General features: G+C 34.6%; 2 protein-coding genes across 6 annotated transcripts; both read left to right on the forward strand.

Annotated features, from left to right (window-relative positions):
- The first annotated feature begins 957 nt into the window (after positions 1-957).
- TAP38 (thylakoid-associated phosphatase 38) lies at positions 958-7,346 on the forward strand. Of its 4 annotated transcripts, none has more exons than XR_016060791.1 (11): positions 958-1,447; positions 3,542-3,670; positions 3,854-3,956; positions 4,129-4,239; positions 5,233-5,323; positions 5,455-5,508; positions 5,610-5,726; positions 5,951-6,005; positions 6,098-6,130; positions 6,303-6,349; positions 6,973-7,346. XR_016060791.1 is itself a non-coding variant. In XM_006844859.4 (11 exons), exons 1-11 carry the CDS (start codon positions 1,008-1,010, stop codon positions 7,094-7,096), a joined length of 1,293 nt encoding a protein of 430 aa, XP_006844922.1. In that variant the 5' UTR covers positions 958-1,007; the 3' UTR covers positions 7,097-7,346. The 4 variants fall into 4 exon arrangements, 2 of the variants coding, with proteins under 2 accessions (XP_006844922.1, XP_088729964.1); XM_006844859.4 differs by having other exon boundaries at positions 5,233-5,312; XR_016060792.1 differs by lacking the exon at positions 3,542-3,670.
- A 5,062-nt stretch (positions 7,347-12,408) lies between these two features.
- On the forward strand, positions 12,409-20,226 carry LOC18434795 (Tetratricopeptide repeat (TPR)-like superfamily protein). 2 transcript variants are annotated; one of them, XR_016060794.1, is made up of 9 exons: positions 12,409-12,489; positions 12,592-12,804; positions 13,918-14,191; positions 16,195-16,345; positions 17,310-17,498; positions 18,126-18,217; positions 18,368-18,503; positions 18,850-19,181; positions 19,687-19,954. XR_016060794.1 is itself a non-coding variant. In XM_006844858.4 (9 exons), exons 1-9 carry the CDS (start codon positions 12,452-12,454, stop codon positions 19,932-19,934), a joined length of 1,707 nt encoding a protein of 568 aa, XP_006844921.1. In that variant the 5' UTR covers positions 12,409-12,451; the 3' UTR covers positions 19,935-20,226. The 2 variants fall into 2 exon arrangements, 1 of the variants encoding a protein (XP_006844921.1); XM_006844858.4 differs by having other exon boundaries at positions 17,310-17,532; positions 19,687-20,226.
- Positions 20,227-21,046: the final 820 nt, after the last annotated feature.

A 21,046-nucleotide genomic window follows, 5' to 3' on the forward strand; every position in this document is an offset into this window, starting at 1 on the left:
TAAGCTTTAAATTTTATAATTAAAGATGAAAATATATAAAAGCTATCGCAACGATTTCCAATATTGAAGCCACATTTCTCGATACTATTTGAAGGTGTATTTTATTTTGATTGTTTAGAGCCTTGGCTCTAAATAAACCACACCTTCTTTTTTAAAATTTGAATCTAGTCAATGACACATTTACAAGTAACCAATTCAAAATGTGGCAAAACAACATTAAATGTGACCTTCTTGTGCTAAAAGTAAAGAAAAAAGTTCAGACAATCAAATTAAGAGACACCTAAAAAATTTCACTAGAACAGGTTTGTTTTCATGTCCAAATATCCTTAAATTGATCATGTGAACCTCAAGATCCATGGACATGAGAAAAAAAAAAAAAAAAAAGGTAATTCAAGTTTTGGAAATAGTACATCTTGTAATGTACTTTTAGACCATCAATTTTCAAGATTTCAACTTTTCATATATATGTTTCATCTCCATTATTTTTTAAGCTTTAAAATTTATAAGTAAAAATAAAAATATATTTTAAGACTACCACATTTCTCTCGACGCTATTTGAAGACGCGCTCCATTGTGATTGTTTAGAGCCTCGCACCCAAAACTAAATTTCTCGTATACTTGTATCTGTGTGAAACCCGCGAGGGCGCGGTATCATGCCTTGGATTTGGTTCCCGCTCTTTCTCTATCACTGCCGAACCTAATAAATGGGCGGTTAAGATCACTGGAAATGTAAAATCTCTATTTTATCCTTAATCTTTCTTTGAGTTACCATTACATCCCTTATCCTTGGATGGAGAATTTGGAAGGCGAGAATGTCATTCGTTGAAAGGGCGGGAGGCCTTTCAAATGTAGAGAGAGAAAGAAAAGGCTGGTGGCCGTGCTGCTCTCCCCTCCCCTCGCGCAGATAAGAGAGAGAGAGAGAGAGAGAGAAAATAAGTAGAGAGAGAAGAGGGTGGTGGCTCTGGTGCACCGTCCTCCATTAAGAGAGAGAAATAAGAGAGACAGAGATGGCTTTGGTGAGCCAAGGGCTGGTGCTGAGGAGCACCTGCCTGATGACCAAGAAGAAGGCCTTTCTCTCTCTTCCCTCTGCAACAATTGCGGCCGCCGAAGCCCATCCCACCATTGCGGTTGCACGGGGCATAAAGTGGGGGTGGAGCAGTGTGCAGGGCCCTCGCTCTGAGATGGAAGATGACGTCGTTGTAAAGCCAAATGCTTTTGAGACCAAGAAGAAGGCCTTTCTCTCTCGCCCCTCTGCAACAATTGCGGCCGCTGAAGCCCATCCCACCATTGCGGTTGCAGGGGGCATAAAGTGGGGGTGGAGCAGTGTGCAGGGCCCTCGCTCTGAGATGGAAGATGACGTCGTTGTAAAGCCAAATGCTTTTGATTCCTTTGCCTATGCTGCCGTCTTTGATGGCCATGCCGGTTTCTCCTCTGTCCAATTCCTCAGGTCTCTCTCTCCATGCTGGTTCCTCTGTTCAATTCATCAGTTCTCTCTCTCTCTACTTCACAATCGAAAAAACCCTAGTATTGATGGTACTGAATTACCGATTAGTATTTCACTAATTATCATTTTTATCTCTTGTAATCCTGTGGTTGAATTTTTTTATTTTGTTTGTTTTATATGGCATGTCTGTATCTTTTCTTACGGGATTTGGCAATTTCTTTGATTTAACTCCTGATTTTATTCCCCATACTCAGATGATTGCAACATAGTTTCTGAATTAGTTGTTCTTGAAGGTCAGTAAAGTGCATATAGCCATTTTTGTTGTTTGTTCTACAAAGACTAATACTCAATGACTCGTCCCTCCTCGTAATTGAGTGTATGTTATTCTAAACTCATGTGTTTCGAGACACCCATGATTCATCATGTTCAACAATTATTGTGTCCGATATCCCTGTGACTAATTCTATGTTGCACGGCTTTTATTTCTTATCACACTCGTCCATTCTTCACTTTCGAATGATGTACATGGAGATCACTACAATGATATATCTTATTCGTGATGATCTGGACAATACGGTAGTAGAGGATTTGTAAGTACTTATGTTATTTTGAGTGAATTGTATATGATGGTTTATCTTTTTGTGGTAAAAATATTCTGGACATTTGTTTATTTGGTTAATGCTCAAACACGGAGCTAGGCCTTACGACACTCATTGGTATAGATGGTCTTCCTCTTATGTCTCCAAACCGGTCGTTGACTTTTTGTTGATTTATTCATGTTTTAATCCTTAATTAATATTATGAGATAATCCTTAATTCATGTTTCCTCTTTAGATTATCTATGAATCACATTTGAGTAGGCTGAGTATCTTATTATGTATGTAAACACCCTATTTTTAAAACTGACAAATTATGTGATATTCTTGAACCCTTAAGATCACACTAATCCAAAAAACCCCGAACCATAGACCATTGTAGTTCGTGATCCCTGTGATCCAGAATCCTGCAAGATCATTGTTTTAGTAATAAATCAAGTAAAAATAGCAAAACAACTTATTTTTACCTGACTTTTGGTAGGCAATATCACAAAAACATGCGAATCACCCCAAAACCTGAAGCTGCTAATTTTGGTCATATTTGGGCTCCCTTTGACCCCCAAAATGGAAATTTGGCTGGCAAATCTGGTATATATCCATTATGGTACGATTTGAGCTTTTATATAAGCACATTTTTTGACCCATTTAAGGTTGGACTTGTTAACCAGTAGGCCAGTAAATCTGAGAGATAGAGAGAGCCCAAGAGAGAGAGTGAAAGCTGGAAAAAAGAGAGCCTTCAGAGAAAACTTGTGAGAAACCCTAGATCTAGGAAAAACCTTATCAAATCCTAAGCTTAGATTAGATCTAAAAAAACCTTTCAACCAACATTGAAGAGATACAAAGAGGACACACGACATAAACTCAGTCGTTCTGATACAGGCGAGGCCTTGAAGCCTCAGGAGTTCTAGGCCATTTCACCGAGTCTGGTATTTTTTTTTACTCTTTTTGCATGTATTTTCTTTTATTTATTTATTTTTATTAGAATTAAATTAGTTTTATTACATTTTATGTAGTATTTCTCATTTCTGATTGATGTGGCTCTGCCACTGATCTGAGAGCAAATCTGTTCATTTTTTAGTAGATCTGGCCTCATATCAGAATTTGATTGTTCCCACTCTCTATCACTCTTATAAAAAATTAGTTTGTGGTTCGGATCCGGTCGATTCTCATCTTGAGATCGTCCTGATTTGCACTGTAAACAATGTCTAATAAAGATGATATATAACTCAGTTACTGAAGTTTTTATCACTTAATTTCGGATGCTTTCATAACATAACTGAGGATATGTTATCAAACAACTAAAGCTCCCAGCATCAGATGGTATCACAGCTTAACTATTAATTGGTTCCCAACTGCTCCCATATTTTGTAAACCAATCAATTAGCATATCGTAAGAAAGTGTACATTGTTCACTGCTGCCCTTCCCTTTGAAGGACTGTTTTAGCTGGGAATAATTACTCGTCTATTTTTCATGCCCGATCTGACCTTTTATTTACTGTAGGGATGAACTGTACAAGGAATGTGTGACATCTTTACAAGATGGTTTGCTCTTGAGTGGCAAAGATTATGTTGCTATTAGGGAAGCATTTGAAGATGCTTTCTTCAAAGCTGATATGAAACTACTAAATTGGTAAAGGTTTATGTGCCAGAAAAGTTATGCAATTCCAAATTTCCAATCCAATCTATTTGAGAATCTCTGATAAATAGGAACCTTTAGTCTTCTCATTCGTTTTCAATCGGCTTGCTATTATTTTTTCAGTTGAGATCATTTACCTTTCTTATGTTCTAAGCTTTAGTCAATGTTCTTTCACAGGCTTGAAGAAAAGGGGAAGGAAGATGAATCTGGTTCAACTGCTACAGTGGTATTTGTGGGTAATGACATGCTGATAATCTCTCATGTTGGTGACTCATGCGTGGTATGGATTTAACAACTCAAATTGCCAAGTTCTACCATTGAATATCTCATTGGGTGATCTTTTCCACCAAATCTACCACTTTCTCTATTCTTTACCTAATTTACTTAGTCTAAGGTGGTTGTTCATATTCTGTGATTCAATATATGTGTATGTTTTTGTGTACTATTACTAGGCTCTTTCCCGCTCTGGGAAAGCTGAAGTGTTGACGAGTTCTCATCGTCCTTATGGAAACAATAGAGTTTCTCTCGAAGAGATTAGGAGAATAAGAGAAGCAGGTGGATGGGTATGTTTCTTGTTCTCCATATTTGTTTCAGGAATACTTTTTTCTGCAATGCTTTTATCACTTAAGAAAAATGACTAATGTTCTTTTTACTTGGAAAATGACAACAAATGCATGCAAAATTGGAAAAATCACCTCTCTATTTACATCTAGACAGTATAAGCCCTTGTACATTTTACTGTTATATACTATATATTATGGCTGCGTATGGTGCGTTTCAAAAATATCATGATGTCCAATAGATAACCACACCTTATTACCACCAAATCTAACAATTTAAGGGACTGCTATTGTCAACAATGTCGTTGATATGTACACCAAAACTTGTCCAGGAATGTCAAATTTGGCATGGCTTGTCTTGCCGCCAGCCTTTAAGTGGGAATAGCAACATGGGTTTTCATCACAAGTTAGAACTAGCATATAAATTTTAATAGTTATATGTATATTGCATCAGCCAACTCCAAATAATTGGGACAAGGGTTGGATGATGATGTTGACATTTATGTTGCATCATTTGGAATGCCTTTCAGCATTCCTTTATGAGCAGACTGGATATATTTTTAGTGTTGTTAACCCAATGGCTTGATGGAACATGGTTTGCTTTTATGCAACATGCGTTACCTCTGATTTTCTTCTCCCCATATAAAAGTTTTGAGGCCTTTTCAAGATTCTTTCTTGTTCCTTTAGGTGGAAATGTCTTTTGACCTTGCTAGTTCTAGAGTTACGACATGGCAATAAATGCATCTGATATTCTTTTGAAGTATATGTCATTGTGTTTGGAACTGAATTACACATGCTAGAACTTATTGTCTAAAGTTTGATTCTCATTCTCATGACACAAGGCAGATATACTTGATTGGAGCTATAAGTTCGCAGGATTTAAGTGCTTTATCGACTTTTCTATTGATATTGTTCCAGTTCATGTTATTTAAGAATACTGTTATTTTTGTTTAATTTGGTTTCTTAGAAGATACATATAACTAAAGCTCTCTTTAGATTGTCAACGGGCGAATTTGTGGGGACATTTCTATATCCCGTGCTTTCGGGGACATCCGTTTCAAGACAAAGAAGAATGAGTTCGTGCCTTGTACTTTCCTTTCTTGCCTCATCATTTTAAATCCCTTTAATACTTGAAACATCAGTCTATTCTGCAATTAAATCAAATTATTTCAAGCTGACCAAGCATATCATGACGCATGTGTCTTTTTTGTTAAAAAGGATGTTGGAGAAAGGAATTGAGGACGGACGATGGACCAGGAAATTTATTTCTCGGTAATGCATTTCCCACAAAGCTACACGTTCTTCTACTCAATTCCATAAGATTATTTAGGGAACAGAGTGATTCTAAGTGTGTCATTCTTGTTCCATGGCAGATTAAAAATCAATGGTGATTGGGTTACTGCTGCCCCAGATATATACCAAGTATCTCTTGGGTCTGATGCAGAATTTATATTGCTTGCTTCCGATGGCCTATGGGACTACATGAGCTGGTTTCTCTCTCTCTCTCTCTCTCTCTCTCTCTCTCCCCCCCTCCCATCTCTCTTTCTCTCTCTCTCTCTCTCTGTTTTTTATTCACAAATAAGATTATGAGCTAATAGATCTCTGCTTAGTTTTTATGCATGTGAAATATGAGAACAGGGTAGTTGTCCAAAGAAGAAATTTGCTGAGACTGGAGAACTAGTACTGCATTTGAAATATATTCTCTATTTTTCAGCTCAGATGCAGTGAAATTTGTCAGAAATCAACTCTGCCAGCACGGTGATGTTCAGGTGCATGATTAGCTTTTCATTTGTCCTTTGACTTCTTCTATGATCATATGATCTATGGACCCTTTCTTAACTTTCTTGCACTTAAATTGCAGTTGGCTTGTGAGGCGCTTGCTCAAGAAGCTTTGGTATTCCTCAATTCTTGCACATATATTCATAATGTTATCAATGTTGTCCCTTCTGTTATTAATTTTGGTAAAGAGCTTTGTTAAAATTAATTTCATACACTCGTATCTTTACCTTGTAATCTCAGAATATCATTTTACCTTCTGGGCTGACCATAATTTGATGACTTTGCAGGACCGGCGTTCCCAAGATAATATCAGCATTGTTATTGCAGACCTAGGGTATGCGATTTCTTCTAACTTTTGTGATAGAGTTGTATCATTTTATAGTCATGTCTTGGTTTTCTCTTGCCAAATTGGTGAATTTTAACAATATTGACATCATCACTATTGATATGAAGTATGTGATTTCCACAAAGTTGATGATTATCATATTTATCGTTTTCTTCTTGCAACTTTATTTTTGTGCTGAATTGGTCAATAGATAATGATGATGTTGCCATCAACAAACAGGGGATTATGAATTTTTTCTAAATTGGTGAAAGGAAAGCTTTACTATTGCCCATCTTGTCTTGGGTTTCATAATCAAATTTTTACTAATTAATTTTATAGATAGCTTAGCATTGTCACCAACATGAGTTATATAATTTCTGTTAAATTGGTCAATAGAATCTCATATTGTCGCCTTCTCCCAGGGTCCATAATGTTGTCCTTTCTTTTTGTTCTCTTTTTATGTACAAAACTACTGAAAAGTTTGATATGTTATTGAAAATAATCAGCGATAGCAATCAAAATGCATTGGTGTCCTTACTGTCGATAATATGTAAAGATGAACAATTGATTTCTCTTATAAGGTATTTTACACTTTAGTATCAAGCTCACGTGTTATTTTCCTCGTTTGATAGGAAAACGGATTGGCAGAGTGTTCAGCCAGAGCAACAGAGCTTTGGCTATGAGATTGGGCAGGCTTTTGCAACAATTGGCATTGTATCATTAGGAATTTGGCTGTCTTCCCTTCTTGGAGCATGAATTTTAAGCTTGCCCAACATGTACATAAAGTAGATTTAAATCCCAACATAATTCGACCATGTCTTGTATGTGCAACTCTCCTTCATAGCACTTCACTCGAAATATAGTTACCATTTTTTTTCTCAACTTTTTCTTATTTGGAAAAATTCTGAACGAACAACAAATTTATTGTATGTGAAGGTTCCTCTGGTATGCTCGGGAATGAGTAGCTTATGTGTGATATTAATAAAATTAGCATTTAGAATTAAAATTATGGGTGAAGTTTTGCTCAACTCCAAAATGCAGTTAGCTTGAAAGTTCTAATAAAATGGTTTGCTTTTTAATTTCCTTCGTTTGAAATTTCACTGAATTCAGGAATAATTTGTATCCTTAATTTCTTTATGTATTTAGCCATTGGAATGTTTGGTGTTTGCCCCAAGTAAGCAAAACCAGTGTTTTAAAACGCGGCAATTTTCATCGGATGGGAATTGGTCAAGACCAAACCGGTTCCAAGATGATATAGGTCTCAGCATGGTGTCCCCTTAAAACTCCCATTATATATATATTTTTTTCGTTGTATCCTAAGCTCACCAAATGATTTTTTAAGCCCCTTCTAAATCCATGCCTCATAAAACTTTATTTTAATTTTTATTTTATTTATTTATTTATTAATAATTTTCGGTATCATTGTTTCAAACCGATCCAAACCTGATCAAAATCATCAGCCTCTATTAACGGTTTAGGCTTCCATTCCTACTGATGTATTCAGAAATCACTGACTATTTCTAATTTCTAAAATAGGTAGGGGACTGTAATCCCCCATTGATCTACCGGAAAAAAAAAACTAGAAAAAGCCTTGAACCACATGTGGAACTGGCAATCTCCAAATCTTAATGGGAGAGCGTTGAGGCCATCTTAAATGATTATGGAAGAGTAGCTGATAAGCAGATATAACTGAAAACATATATCATTCTCAATATCCCAGAGCTTTTCATTCTCCATAAAAGAAACCCTTTTGATGTATTCTTATTTTGAACTTAAAAGATGAGTATTAGAGGTAATTTTAGAACAAAACCCAAAGGGAATAAATTATTATGGGAATGGATAGCGGTTGAACTGGTTTAGGGGTTACTTACCCTAAACTCCTACTTGGCAAGAGCAATAGAATTGGAAATGATGTTTGAATTCTGATAAGATGCTCTCACCCTTAATTCTTTGTTCTCATCTAGATGATTTCTAAAATTACCTCTAATGCTTATTATCTTTTAATTTTAAAATAAGAACACATCAAAAGGGTTTTTTTTATGGAGAATGAAATGCTATGGGAGATTGAGAACACCCATTATAACTACTATCTGCTACAGAAGGGACTCGGGTCATAATCCGCTAACCACCCCACCTGGTCTACTTAAAAAAGGGTGCGGTTTGACTTTGAATAGAACTGAGGCTTTAAACAATTAAATTAGAGCCACCTTCAAATAATATCAAGAAATATAGTTTCATCACTGAAAATATTTTGAGTAGCCTTAGAATATATTTTTACTTTTAATTGTAAAATTTAAAGCTTCAAAAATAGTGTAGATCGAACAAATATATTAAAACTTGAATAACTTAAAAATTGACAGTCCAAAATTACAAGATGCACTATTTTCAAAAACTTGAAATCCATTTTTTTGTCTAGTCCATGCATCTTGATGTGGAGATGATCAATTTAATGATATTTAGGCACCAAACAACATATTTTAGTAAAATTTTTGAGGTATGCTCTAATTTGATTGTTTAGAGCCTAAGCTCTATGTAAACTTTTCCCTTTAAAAGACGGGCATATCACTTTTATTTATTAAATATATCAATTAAGGACCCGGTTTCTATACAGCCAAGCCCGCATATGTAGAAATGCGGGCCTCTTGATAAATCTATTTTTGAGATGGATTTTAAGATTTAATTTTTAAGGATATGTAATCTCCAACATGGAGTTCATGAATATGAAGAAATAAATAGATTTTAAAAATTAAAAATAATAATTCTAGTAAGAAAATATTTAGACGGTTAGTTTCTATTGTTTTTATGTGGAACACTTATTTGCATGCATCTTTAAGATGGATGCTTTACACTTTTTGGATCGCATATGCAGAAATGCCATTCAAAGAGTTTTGTATAAGGTTGCCTACTTATGCTATAGAAGTAAGGTGCACCTATAAGTTTTACTTAGAGATGTTGTTTCGGCGTGAAAAACATGACTTAAAAATATCTTTTTATCCTATGTTAAAAAGTTAAAATTTTAAAAATATTCCAAATCAATAAACCTTTAAAAATTTTTAAAATAGACGGTCCAGATAATTTGTTGCAAGATATACTATTTTCTAGACTTGGGTTTTTTTTTCCTTTACATCCATTTAGGCAAAATGATCAGTTCATTTATATCAAGGGCAAAATGATAAGTTGGAAGTTTCTTCCATGCCGGAACAATCTCCACAGTAGGATTTTGTAGGTGCACCTTACTTCTTACTTCAACAATATAAGGTTTTAACCCGCCGGAACAATCTCTACAGTGAGATTTTTGAGGTCCACCTTACTTCAACAATATAAGGTTTCAACCCTATATAAACATTTTGCCTCGTAAAAGGGCATGAGTAAGAGAAGCATATAAGATAAATTAGGAAGAGAAAGGACCACGTAAGCGAGCACGTGGCAACATGATAATCAGGGAGAAAGGATAATAAGAAAATATTATGTAGCAAGAGTGTAACGGCGGTAAACCACTAAAGGGGTCACAAGAGGACCACGGACAACCAAATAGACAGCAGGAGAAAGCGATAAAATTGTTACGAAACAAATTAAAGTAGGGAAATTTTTTCATGAGGACTGGACCGCATGACTACATATGCTCTCCAAAAACGTGTAAAGCATCCATCTTAAATATGATGCAAGTAGGTGTTTCATCTAAAAATAATAGAAAATCATTTTCTTACTAGAATTATTATTTTTAGTTTTTAATATTTATCTATTTATTCATATTCATGATCCCCGTGTTAGATATTACATGTCTTTAAAAATTAAGTCCAAAAATCTATCTCAAAAATAGATTTATTACTAGGTCCATATTTCTACATATGCGGGCTTCGCCACATGGAAACCGTGTCCTTAAAATAAAGGACAGAGTTTCTATGAGTCCATGTAAAAATGAGTCACCTCTTAAAAGTTTGTTTTTGAGATGGATTTTTAGGCCTAATTTTTAAGGACGTAATCTTTTATTATGGAGATCATGAATATGAAAAAAATAAAAAAAAAATTGAAAAATAAAAGTAATAATTCTATTAAGAAAACATTTAGACATATAGCTTCAAGTATTTTTAGATGGACCACCTATTTGCATCCATCTTTAAGATGAATGCTTTATATCTCAGGGACCCTAAATGTAGAAATGCAGTATCCGCCGCCTGAAACAATTTGCCTAAAATAAATCACCAAGAAACTGAATCCTTTGTACAGAATAGATGCACAATCCAATTCTTCTTCATGAACGAAAAAGGAAGTTAAAATGAAAAAAGTTATTACTGAAAATATGAAAAAATAATTATCATTGTCAAAGCTTTTTTCAATTAATTAAGGTCGGCGTTACGAATCCTGATATGCGATTATCCACTAGTCTCCATATATTTTCGCACTACTTGATATCATGTTCTTTTGGGCCTACCTTTTGCTTTTTTTTTTTTTTTTTGGCCAGAAAATATAAAGAAACAATATATTTTAAAATTGCATTATCTCATGCACACGTACAGCAAGTATATACAAAAGAATGTAGCTTTCAAAAAATTTCCGATCTTTCTCCCACTGAACTCTTATCTCTTAAATCTATTTAACAAGACCAAAATGATTCGTTATATTCTGGTGATAAAGTTGCTAGAGAAGACCATGTCCATCTCTCCTACAAATCTTTCCTTACCTTAATGTAAAGAAATAGGAGCGAGGAAAAAAAAGATTAATTAAAATTTAGAAAGGGCCTCTTAGTGCTTAATATTCTTATCAAATTTAAGACTATAAGCGCGTATTTAGCTTATCTTAAAAGAAAACATAAAATAAATAAAAAATAAAAACAACTCTAAATAGGGTAAAAAAAATAAATGGTAATAAAATAAATAATGTCATAAAAATAAGTAAACTAAAATTTAAATTTTGATAAAATTAAATGCTTTTAACAAAATTTATCTAATCTTTTTTTTCAAATATTAACGTAGTTATCATTCATCTATGTAATGTCACTTACACTAGAGAAATTTATCAAAACACACATTTCTTTTCAACTATTTAACATTTTACCTTTTAACTATTCTTCGTCAAAACAGGATTGCATACAATGAGACCATTTATCTTTGATACAAGGAAGTTACAATTATTTATAACCATTCAATGTGAAATTTTATAGTTTGGATGTGTCATAAAGTTCGAGAAAATCTCTTTTGTACTTAGACCTTGGCCAATATAAGATGCGTCATAAAGTTGAAGAAATTTTATTTTGAACTTTGAGCTTGGTCAATACAATAAATATCACCACCCAATTATACATCTAATGGTCAAAGTTAATTGTGACCATCTTGTTCTAAAGATTAATGGTGTTATTATATACTTTTTTATAAATAAATAAAAATGTATGTATTTTGATGTGCAATGTGAAATTAAACTAAAATATATAAATAAATTATTATATATTAAAGTAAAATATATAAATAAATTATAAAATTGCATACAATGAGACTATTTACCTTTTGTACATAGAGATAACAATTACTTACAACCATCCGATGTGAAATTTGATATTCGAGAAAATTTCTTTTGAACTTTGACATTGGTTAATGAAATAAATGCAGGCACCAAAATTCACATCCATTGGTCAAGAATAATTGTGACCACTTTATACCGAAGATAAATGATTTCATTATATACTTTCTTATAAATTATTATATAATAAAATATCTTACCTAAATTATTATATAATAAAATATCTTAAACACATTTTTGACGGATTTCCCATTACACTATTTTGGGCTGAAGCGGCCTTATCTATGTTTAAAAGTAGAGGGCGCACATAACGCGACGTTGGAATATCACAGAGGTTATCAATTATAAGAAAAGAATTTGATGGACGGCTGAGATCAGCGTTCCCATGGTGTTTCATATGAGAATGTTTCTCATACGCTGCTCTCCCCAAAAGTATATAGGTAATAGGTTTTAATATTTCTTTATCTAGAGATTCTGTGCTCCCGCCGGAGCATTTCATATTTTTTACAAAAATTTAAAATGGCGATATATGTCCCTAACCTAAATGGTTCAATGAATCTCAGGAAAAGAGTCATTGTTTCTCTGCTTGAGTAGATAATGGCGACTTCTTCACTCTTCTCTTCCTCTTACCTTCGGTATGTTTCTCTCTCTAAAAACATATACCGTCAGGTGTTGTTTTCGTGGACTAAAACGCATGCAGTAATTGAGTGGTGATCCATTTCCATTTTTATTTTCAGGAATGAGCAGTTTCCTGGTTATAATCATTTGACTGGTATAAAGATCATCAACCCCCAATTTGATGCACGCCATCGAATAGTATATGATGTGAATTCAGAGTGTATTAATACATCAAAAATTATGAGCTCGGAGAAATGGCCTTTAAGGTGGCACAGAACTCTGAAAACTAAGGCCCTCACTCTTCCTGTTTCACCTCTAAAGCACATAGAAAGGTATCTTTTCTTCAAAATCTTATTTCATTAACTTTTTGCAGTGTTTATAGGTGGAATTTGTAGCTATTCATCAAAAGAATTATGGCCTCACTAGATTGGTATATGAAATTCCCTTCTTTCATATGTTTGAGTGATGTTTTGGACCCTCTGTGTTCGAACACTGACTGTTGTTTGTCCTTTATTTAAAAAAAAAAAAAAAAAAAATTGTAGAAGGACCAGTAATGAACATGCTAAAACCTCGAAATTTTGAGAACAATGATTCCTGCTATATTTTTCAGTAATAAGTGTGATTGATCAATAAAAGACTTTTCAAAGTGCTATATGGCATATTAAAAATCAAAACACTGCTACTCAGTCTTGAAATTTAGACACATAGGAAACCAAAATTTGTTGGACAAATGCACTTTTTTTTCCTTTGGTTATTTCCCTCAATACGAATCAAAATTAAAGTGAAAGGCCTGAGCGTCATTCAAGCTCTGTCATCCGCACCTCTTTTTTTTTTTTCCAGTTTGGGTTGTGTAGGAAGGGTGTGGAGGGGGGACATGTCATCTGATTGGACCCAAATCGAGAAAATTTTGATGCATTTAACCTGTTGGGTAGCTCATGTTCGATCGGAGAAGAAACCATGTTCCTCAAATTGCTTGGGCCATAGTTCTAGTATTTTTAGGTTGCTTGCAATCTTTCGAAAAGACAGAAGCCTATTACGTGTATTATTTACTACGGCTGCTTGGTAGTTTTGTTACTCCTTCATGGACTCTTGGTATATGGAATATCAAATACTTTCATGCTCTGCATTTCATAATTAACTAGATGGGGTGGCATGGGCTCCTATACTAACTTCCTCTGTTTATGTATTGCTTCTGTATGATTTGTGAATGCCATCTCAATTTTGGGTCTTGGTCTCCCCCTTGGCTTTATTATGTTGTGTACAAGTTGATTTACCTAACAATAAGCATCGATATGGATTCTTTTATACAAAAAAATAGATACAGATGCTTATTATTTAGTAGATGTGCATCATCATTGATGCAGTTCCATAGATGAACTTAATAAGTTGATAGTTAGCATCGTTTTTTATCTTCAACATTCCATTGTCTGGGTAATTGCTACCAGGTGTAGAACATCAAATGAAGATTTGAGTACCTCCATAACTTACATGTCTGATTTGGAGCAACAGCTAGAAGAGTTGTTTTCTACAGTGAAAAAGATGATAAGGGAGGGGAATAGAGATGCAGCCTTAAAACTTGTTGAGGCAAACTATGGAGCATTGAAAGAGCAGCTAGATGCTGGGCAGAAAGGTGTGGAGCAAGCTGCTATTCTTGATGTCTTAGCTTTGTCTTATACACACATATGTGATTTCAAGTCAGCAAGTTGTTTACTTGAGGAGGTAATTTTGAGTGGTTAGTTGCTTCTCATAATTATCATGAAAAAAGAAAGTTAATTCGTTTGACTTAATTCCTTTCTTGTATATGATGCTTTAACTGATTGAACTGTGTCAAGTATTCTTTTGTATGTAAGGAAAGGTAATTTTGGAAGTAGAGTTAATAAAAGTATTAGCTTATTTTTTATTTATTACTTAGAATATATATCTACAAGAATAAAGGAGACATACAGAATTGTGCCAACTATTGAGGGATCAAATTTATGAGCCACATTATGAAGCTATGCGGGAGAGTGATTGAGCAACGACTAAGGCAAGAAACAAGTGTATCAGAAAATCAATTCAGTTTTATGCCAGGGAGGTCAACAACTTAAGCTATTTTCCTACTAAGGCAACTGATTGAGAAGTTTAGGGCGAAGGGAAAATACCTCCATATGATTTTTATTAATCTAGAGAAAACTTATGATAGAGTACCCTGAGATTTTATTTGGTGGGAGTCGGAAAAAAAAAAAGTCTTCAAATACTACATCGACTTGGTGCGAGATATATATGAGGGAGCACTAACTAGTGTGCGAACAATTAGTGGAGAGACGAGTGAGTTTTCAATGACAATAGGTCTACATTGGAGGTCAGTATTGAGCCCATACTTTTTTGTGATAGTTATGGACGACTTAACTAGGCATCTACAAGATGAGGTATTGTGGTGTATGTTGTTCATAGACGAAATAGTTTTGATTGATGAGACTCGAAATGGCATCAACTCAAAGTTAGAACTTTGGAGAAATTCGTTAGAATCCAAAGATTTTAAAATTAATCAGACTAAGAAAGAGTATATGAAATGCAAGTTTAGCAATAATAAGAGTAGTGACGAGGAAGTAGTTAGGATTGACAGCTAGGAAATATAAAAAAGAGCGCACTTTCGATATTTTTTATCAATAATGCAGGCAAATGGAGAGATTGAGGAAGATGTTGCACATAGAATTAGAGCTAGGTGGGCAAAATGAAGATGTGCAATCAGAGTTTTATATACCAATGAAGCTAAAAGGCAAGTTTTATACTTTATGGGGTGGAATGTTGGGCGGTCAAGAAACAACATACCCATAGAATAAGTTAGTTGAGTTGAGGATGTTGAGATGGATGAGTGCTAAGACAAGAAAGAATAGAATTCAAAATGAATACCTTCGGGAAAATTTAGGTGTGCACCAATTGGCGATAAGAAGAAAGAAAGTAAACTTACATGGGTCAGCTATGTGCAGTGCAAACCCAATACAACGGTTGTTAGGAAGCCCAAAAGGACATGATTGAAAATAGTGAGAAAAGATATCGAGACTTATAGCATCATTGAGGGTATGGCTCTTGATAGAGCAGCATGGCAAACCAGGTTTCGTGTAGCCGACGTTAGTTAGTTGGAAAAGGCTTTAATGATGATGACTTGAATATATATATATATATATATATATATATATATATATATATATATATATATATTTGTACATATTCACAATTCTTATTAAATCTAGATAAATGTACTCATGTAGTATTCCTTGTTTGCATTAAAACAAACAGAAAGCAACAACCATGTTGTAATACAAGTAAGCTTCCATGATAGACCCATAGACCCATACAAAACATATCAACAATGGAGAATTCTTGGTAACATCCAAAATCAATTTTTTCGTTTTTTATTCTTGATTTGATGGAGTTGAGAAGGAGTTTAGAGAGAGACTTTCAGTATGATGAGTGATTTTACTAGTTTTTGGCGCGGTATTTTTTCAAAATTATTATTTGCATCTGCAAGGAAATCACAAATAATTTTATATATTCCTAATAAATAAGAATATCCAAGTAATGCCCATGTATAACTTTAATCACCATGTTATGAACAAGGATTCTCATTAATTTGCTTTCTCTTATATTTTCCTTTTCTTACCATTACATGGTGACAATGACAATACTTCTCGATCATGTGATTGATATACATTATACTTCCTTCCCTTTTTGATGGGCAGTTAAAGGAAATATTGAGAACAATTGAGAACCATGAACCCTATGTTGATTCCATATTAACACATATGGGAAGTATGTATACAACTTTGGAGATGTTCGAGGAGGCATCGATTGCATATGAAAGGGGCATTTCAATTCAAGAGACTATGATTGGTATGTGTGCTCATCTGTAGGTGAACTTCCAAGTGTATGATACAGTCCCAATTGTGTTTGTCAAGTTTGACCATTCATGGTATTAAGTTTCTTTTAAATGCACCATGCAACCCTACTTGAAGAGACTTACATTCTATTTCTGAAAAAGAATATTTTTTGTTGTCTGTACACTTATGCTCTTCTTTAGATTGACAAAAAAAATGTCAAACGTCTTGTGCTTATAGCTTTATGAGCTTGTCTTTTGATATTTTTTTGTCTCCAAAATGAAACACCTTCTTGTGAGCCAAACTTAATAGAATTTGTGATCTGTGTGTCAGTATCCGATAAGGAACAGGGTGGTTTGGTTTGATACCCTTTTGTTCCCAACTCAATGTTGGATTTTCTCTGCTCTCATTATCAGTTTTGGTAGTGAATTTAAAATCATAGCTCTATGCTGTATTAAACTAGTTGAGTGAGAAGCGATGCTTTGGACCATGTATAGATAATTATTGTGTTCTAGAATTTAGATTATTCATTTAGATAGGATCCGTCTATAGTCTAGATACTTGATCTTTGGATTACATTGTGATATTGGCCTTTTCGTTTTTTATATGTTGTCCCTTTTAATGAAATTTAAACTATGAAAAATACTTTATGCTGATACTCATTGAGGAATTCTAACATCATAATTTATTTTTTGGTTGTCTAGGGCTATGAAAGTAAATTTCTTCAAAATTGTAAAAATAATATGATTGAGACAGGCAATTAACATGCTGAAGAGTTCTCATAAGCTTGTTTTTGTCTTGAATTCCTTTTTCAAAAGCTTTCTAAGGTTTGCGCAACAACTAGAATACTGCTATCTGTTGTGGCTTCCCAGGGTCCTAAGGTGCATATGGTGCTGAAGGGTTGATCTTGATGTTCTTTTTTTACTAGTCTGTTAATTTTATAGATGCCACCTAAAATACACTTATGTTTCCCTTTTCAGGAAAACACAGTCCACTCCTTGTCACATCACTTCTGGGGATTGCCAAGGCTTATTATTCTTTAGGAAAAGCTGCAAAAGCAATTGAAACCTATTGCCGGGTTATCAGTATATTGGAAGGAAGCAAAGGTGTTGAAAGTGTGGATCTTGTCAACCCCTTACTTGCTCTCGGCAATATTTTCATCAAGGAAGGCAAGGCTGTTGATGCAGAAGTTTCTTTTAAAAGGTTTTGTCCATTTGATTGCTATTAGTGAATTAGTTCTGCCTAGTCAGGTTTATATGGGTCTTGGATGTTCCCATATTCAATATCATGTGTGAAAATACCCGTAGTTTTACTTACCAGAATAGATAGGAAGTTCAGTTTTCTAAAAACGGATTTGTTCGTCACTATCATGAAGATTCTTTGAGCTGAGTTCTTTCTCTTCTTTTCTTTTTCTGATAAATGAACAGAGTCTTCTTTTTATTTCCTTATATTGTTGTTACCAACTTTTGTTAGTTTTAGACCTTGAAATCATGCAATGTATAGAATTCCATTTCAGTGATAAGTAGACCTTCCATTGGTCTATTGGAAAATCCAAATCTCTCCCATTCAAACTGCAGAAGAATCCATGAAACCAACGATTTAGAACCATATGTAAAAGATGTAAATGGAAAATATTTACTGAAAGAAAAAGATGTAATGGTGCAATTTTGGATCAATTGACTTTAACAATTATTAGTTTATATCTTGCTGCTGCTGCAATGTATCCTACATCCATGTTGTTTTTTGAAGATTTACTTTGTGCATATATTGTTGTGACCTCCCTTAGTTTTATGCAGAATTTTGAGCATATATACAAAATCATATGGAGAAGATGATGGAAGAGTAGGAATGGCCATGTGTTCCTTAGCTCATGCAGCGTGTGCTAAAGGTATGCAAACCAAGAATGGTCCTTTTCTAACCCTTCACTTGCTTATTACCTGTGAAGTCACATGATTTACCCTTAACTGTGGTATGTTCCACTAGTGCATTACACCATTTCATGTTCCAACAACACACTAATGCTTTCGCTCATCCTCAGGCAATGTTGATGAAGCTATTAAGTTATATCAAGAAGGCCTTCGTTCCATCAAGGACTCTGGGTACATGTCCTTAGATGACACTGTTTTCGAGAAAATGAGGCTAGACTTGGCTGAGTTGCTCCATGTTGCAGGAAGGTAAAAAAGAAGATCTCTGTCAGCTCTCGCTTGTTGATTGGATGAAAATATTTAATTTCAGTTTGTTCTCTATGTATTTCAAGAACTAGATTTGAACCTCTCATCGTTGTAGGGTGATGCATAGAATAATTCAAATACCCATTGTGTACTTAAAGGCTACTAGAAAATGATATAAAAAAAATGGCTTTCCATGTTCTATAATTTTATTTTCTCCTATGTTCATAATTCCTTGCATTTGATTATAGGAAGCGACCTTGTTATATTTCTTGCATGCCCCATATTTTTATACGAAACATGGTTTCCCTCTCAATCCCCCTTCTATTACATAATCTTGCTATTTTAACAGAGATCAAGAAGGTCGAGAGCTGATTGAGGAGTGCTTGGTGATCACTGAGAAATACAAAGGCCCCAACCACCCAAGTTCAGCAACCCACTTCGTGAACTTGGCCATCTCGTACTCTCGCTCTAAAAATTTTGGAGAGGCAGAGCGCTTGTTGAGAAAGAGTTTAGAGATCTTATCAGACAACACAAATCCTGATGACCCATCCACTGCAGTTCCAATGTTACACCTTGCAGTCACACTCTATAAATTGAAACGCGATGAAGAAGCAGAGAATCTTGCTCTTGAGGTCGTGCGAATACGTGAGAAAGCTTTTGGGAGGCAATCAGCTCCCGTTGGTAAGTAGTGCCTATTTTATTGTTTGTTTTCATGTGGCTAAAATGATGATGGTTGATATATGTGTGTGTGTGTGTGTGGGTGGGGGGGTGGGGGGGGGGGGGGGGGGGTGTAAATGTCTGAGGAAAATAACAGTATAAATAGACAGAAAAAGGAAATAAATGAAAAAAAGAGAATGAAGAAAATTTAGTCCCCATTCTGAAGATTCTATGAACTTGCATTTTATTGTTTTTTCTGAGACCGACATTATTTGCACAAATCCATGATTTATTATCTTTTCTAAATGTATTTTTAACAATTTCTCTCTCTTAAAAGAAGTTTTTGGTGAGAAGAGAGAGAAAATAAAGGAGAAAAAAGATCTCATTATGCTAATGAGAACATCTTATTGAAGAATTTCACAATGTATCCTTGGGTTTTATTCAAGAAGTAGAGATGTCAGTCACCTTGTTTAGTTGGTAATGCTTAAAGGTGTTGAACAGGAAAATGTGCATTGTTGTTGTGTAACAGGGGAGGCACTCGATTGCTTGGTCTCTATACAGACCAGATTAGGGAAAGATGAAGAACTGTTGCCCCTGCTTTGGAGGGTATTAGAGATTCAAGAGGAGGAGATGGGTCCGGAGAGTGAAGAAGTGGTAACTACTCTAAAGAAGCTTGTGTTTTTCCTCAACAAATTGGGGAGGAAGACAGATATAATACCTCTAAAGCAAAGACTGTCAAAATTGAGAACCAAGTACAGGGATTGCATTCCGACTTAATTTATATTTTAGTTGTTAAATTGTTAGCAAGTGCTTAGCCCAGCCTTGGTAACTAAAAATTATGCCCACAGATATTCTATTCCCACGGAGTAGAATGAAGTTTTACTCCCTCCAGTAAAACCGCACCTAGAATTAATTTAAAGACCTTAAATTTGGGGGATGAACCTCTTCAACTTAAAAATTAACCTCAATAGAAATTTTTCCTAATTGTACCCCTCAATGTCCTCAATGTACTTGGAGGAAAAAAAAAAGTCAATTGAATAAAGATCATTCAATTTTTTTTATGGTGAAATCCGTGTGTTGGAAAACTCAAATTTCAAAAAAAAATTTCTCTCGAGAATTTTGCACTGAAAAAATCCTCCCAAGTGGTCTTCTTACCGAGGGAGTACAAGTAGACCATGCTCACGAGAGAGCATACGTGCTTAAAAATTTATGGATACCACCTGTCCTGCTAATCAACATAAAATTGATTTTTGGTATCAGTTATACTCTGTTGCCATGCATTTAGCAGTAAAAAAACATTTTAAATCTAAAATCATAGCTTTACCTGCTTAGTTGGAAACGATTTAGAATATTCCTTGTAAATTAGCCCGGTCTATAGAACCTAATTCATTCAAATGAATCAGTTCATTTGGCTCGACTTTAATATCCTCCACCCCACCATTCAATGAATCGATTTTCTCTTGCCCCGACTTACAATATACCATCAATAATCTCTCACTCATACAAATCTCTCCACCCCCGCCCCCTCTCTCTCCCCGTTTGCACAAGGATGCCGGTTAGCATGTGGCCAGCCTGCATATATGGAGTTCATGAATATGAAAAAAATACATTTTTTATAATTAAAATAAATAAATTTAAAATTTTAAAAATAATAATTATATTAAAACATTTGGATAGTTACTTGCAATTGTTTTTAGATGGATCACCTTTATACATCGGATCGGACAGTATATTGCAGTCAAGCCCGCATGAAACAATTGTAATTTGTACAATGGGGTAGACTGTTGGGGGCGATGTAAGATTGAAATCAATCCTGCAGCTCCTTAAATGCCGCCAACATCTCTCTCGCACACGCTGGAGTTAAAATTTCACGTTAATGCCGCCCAGAT

Source organism: Amborella trichopoda, chromosome 1 (assembly GCF_054954075.1).
Source record: "Amborella trichopoda isolate Santa Cruz 75 chromosome 1, AtrichopodaSantaCruz75HAP2 v2.0, whole genome shotgun sequence".
Taxonomy (NCBI): Eukaryota; Viridiplantae; Streptophyta; class Magnoliopsida; order Amborellales; family Amborellaceae; genus Amborella; species Amborella trichopoda.

What these genes read in the sequence shown, in the direction of transcription:
- TAP38 (XM_006844859.4), top strand. Translation starts at nt 1,008, where the DNA reads ATGGCTTTGGTGAGCCAAGGGCTGGTGCTGAGGAGCACCTGCCTGATG. An exon ending in GATATGAAACTACTAAATTG is followed by an intron (nt 3,671 to 3,853) that starts GTAAAGGTTTAT and finishes GTTCTTTCACAG; the next exon opens with GCTTGAAGAAAAGGGGAAGG. An exon ending in ATTGTTATTGCAGACCTAGG is followed by an intron (nt 6,350 to 6,972) that starts GTATGCGATTTC and finishes CTCGTTTGATAG; the next exon opens with GAAAACGGATTGGCAGAGTG.
- LOC18434795 (XM_006844858.4), top strand. Translation starts at nt 12,452, where the DNA reads ATGGCGACTTCTTCACTCTTCTCTTCCTCTTACCTTCG. An exon ending in CCTCTAAAGCACATAGAAAG is followed by an intron (nt 12,805 to 13,917) that starts GTATCTTTTCTT and finishes AATTGCTACCAG; the next exon opens with GTGTAGAACATCAAATGAAG. An exon ending in TCATGCAGCGTGTGCTAAAG is followed by an intron (nt 18,218 to 18,367) that starts GTATGCAAACCA and finishes GCTCATCCTCAG; the next exon opens with GCAATGTTGATGAAGCTATT.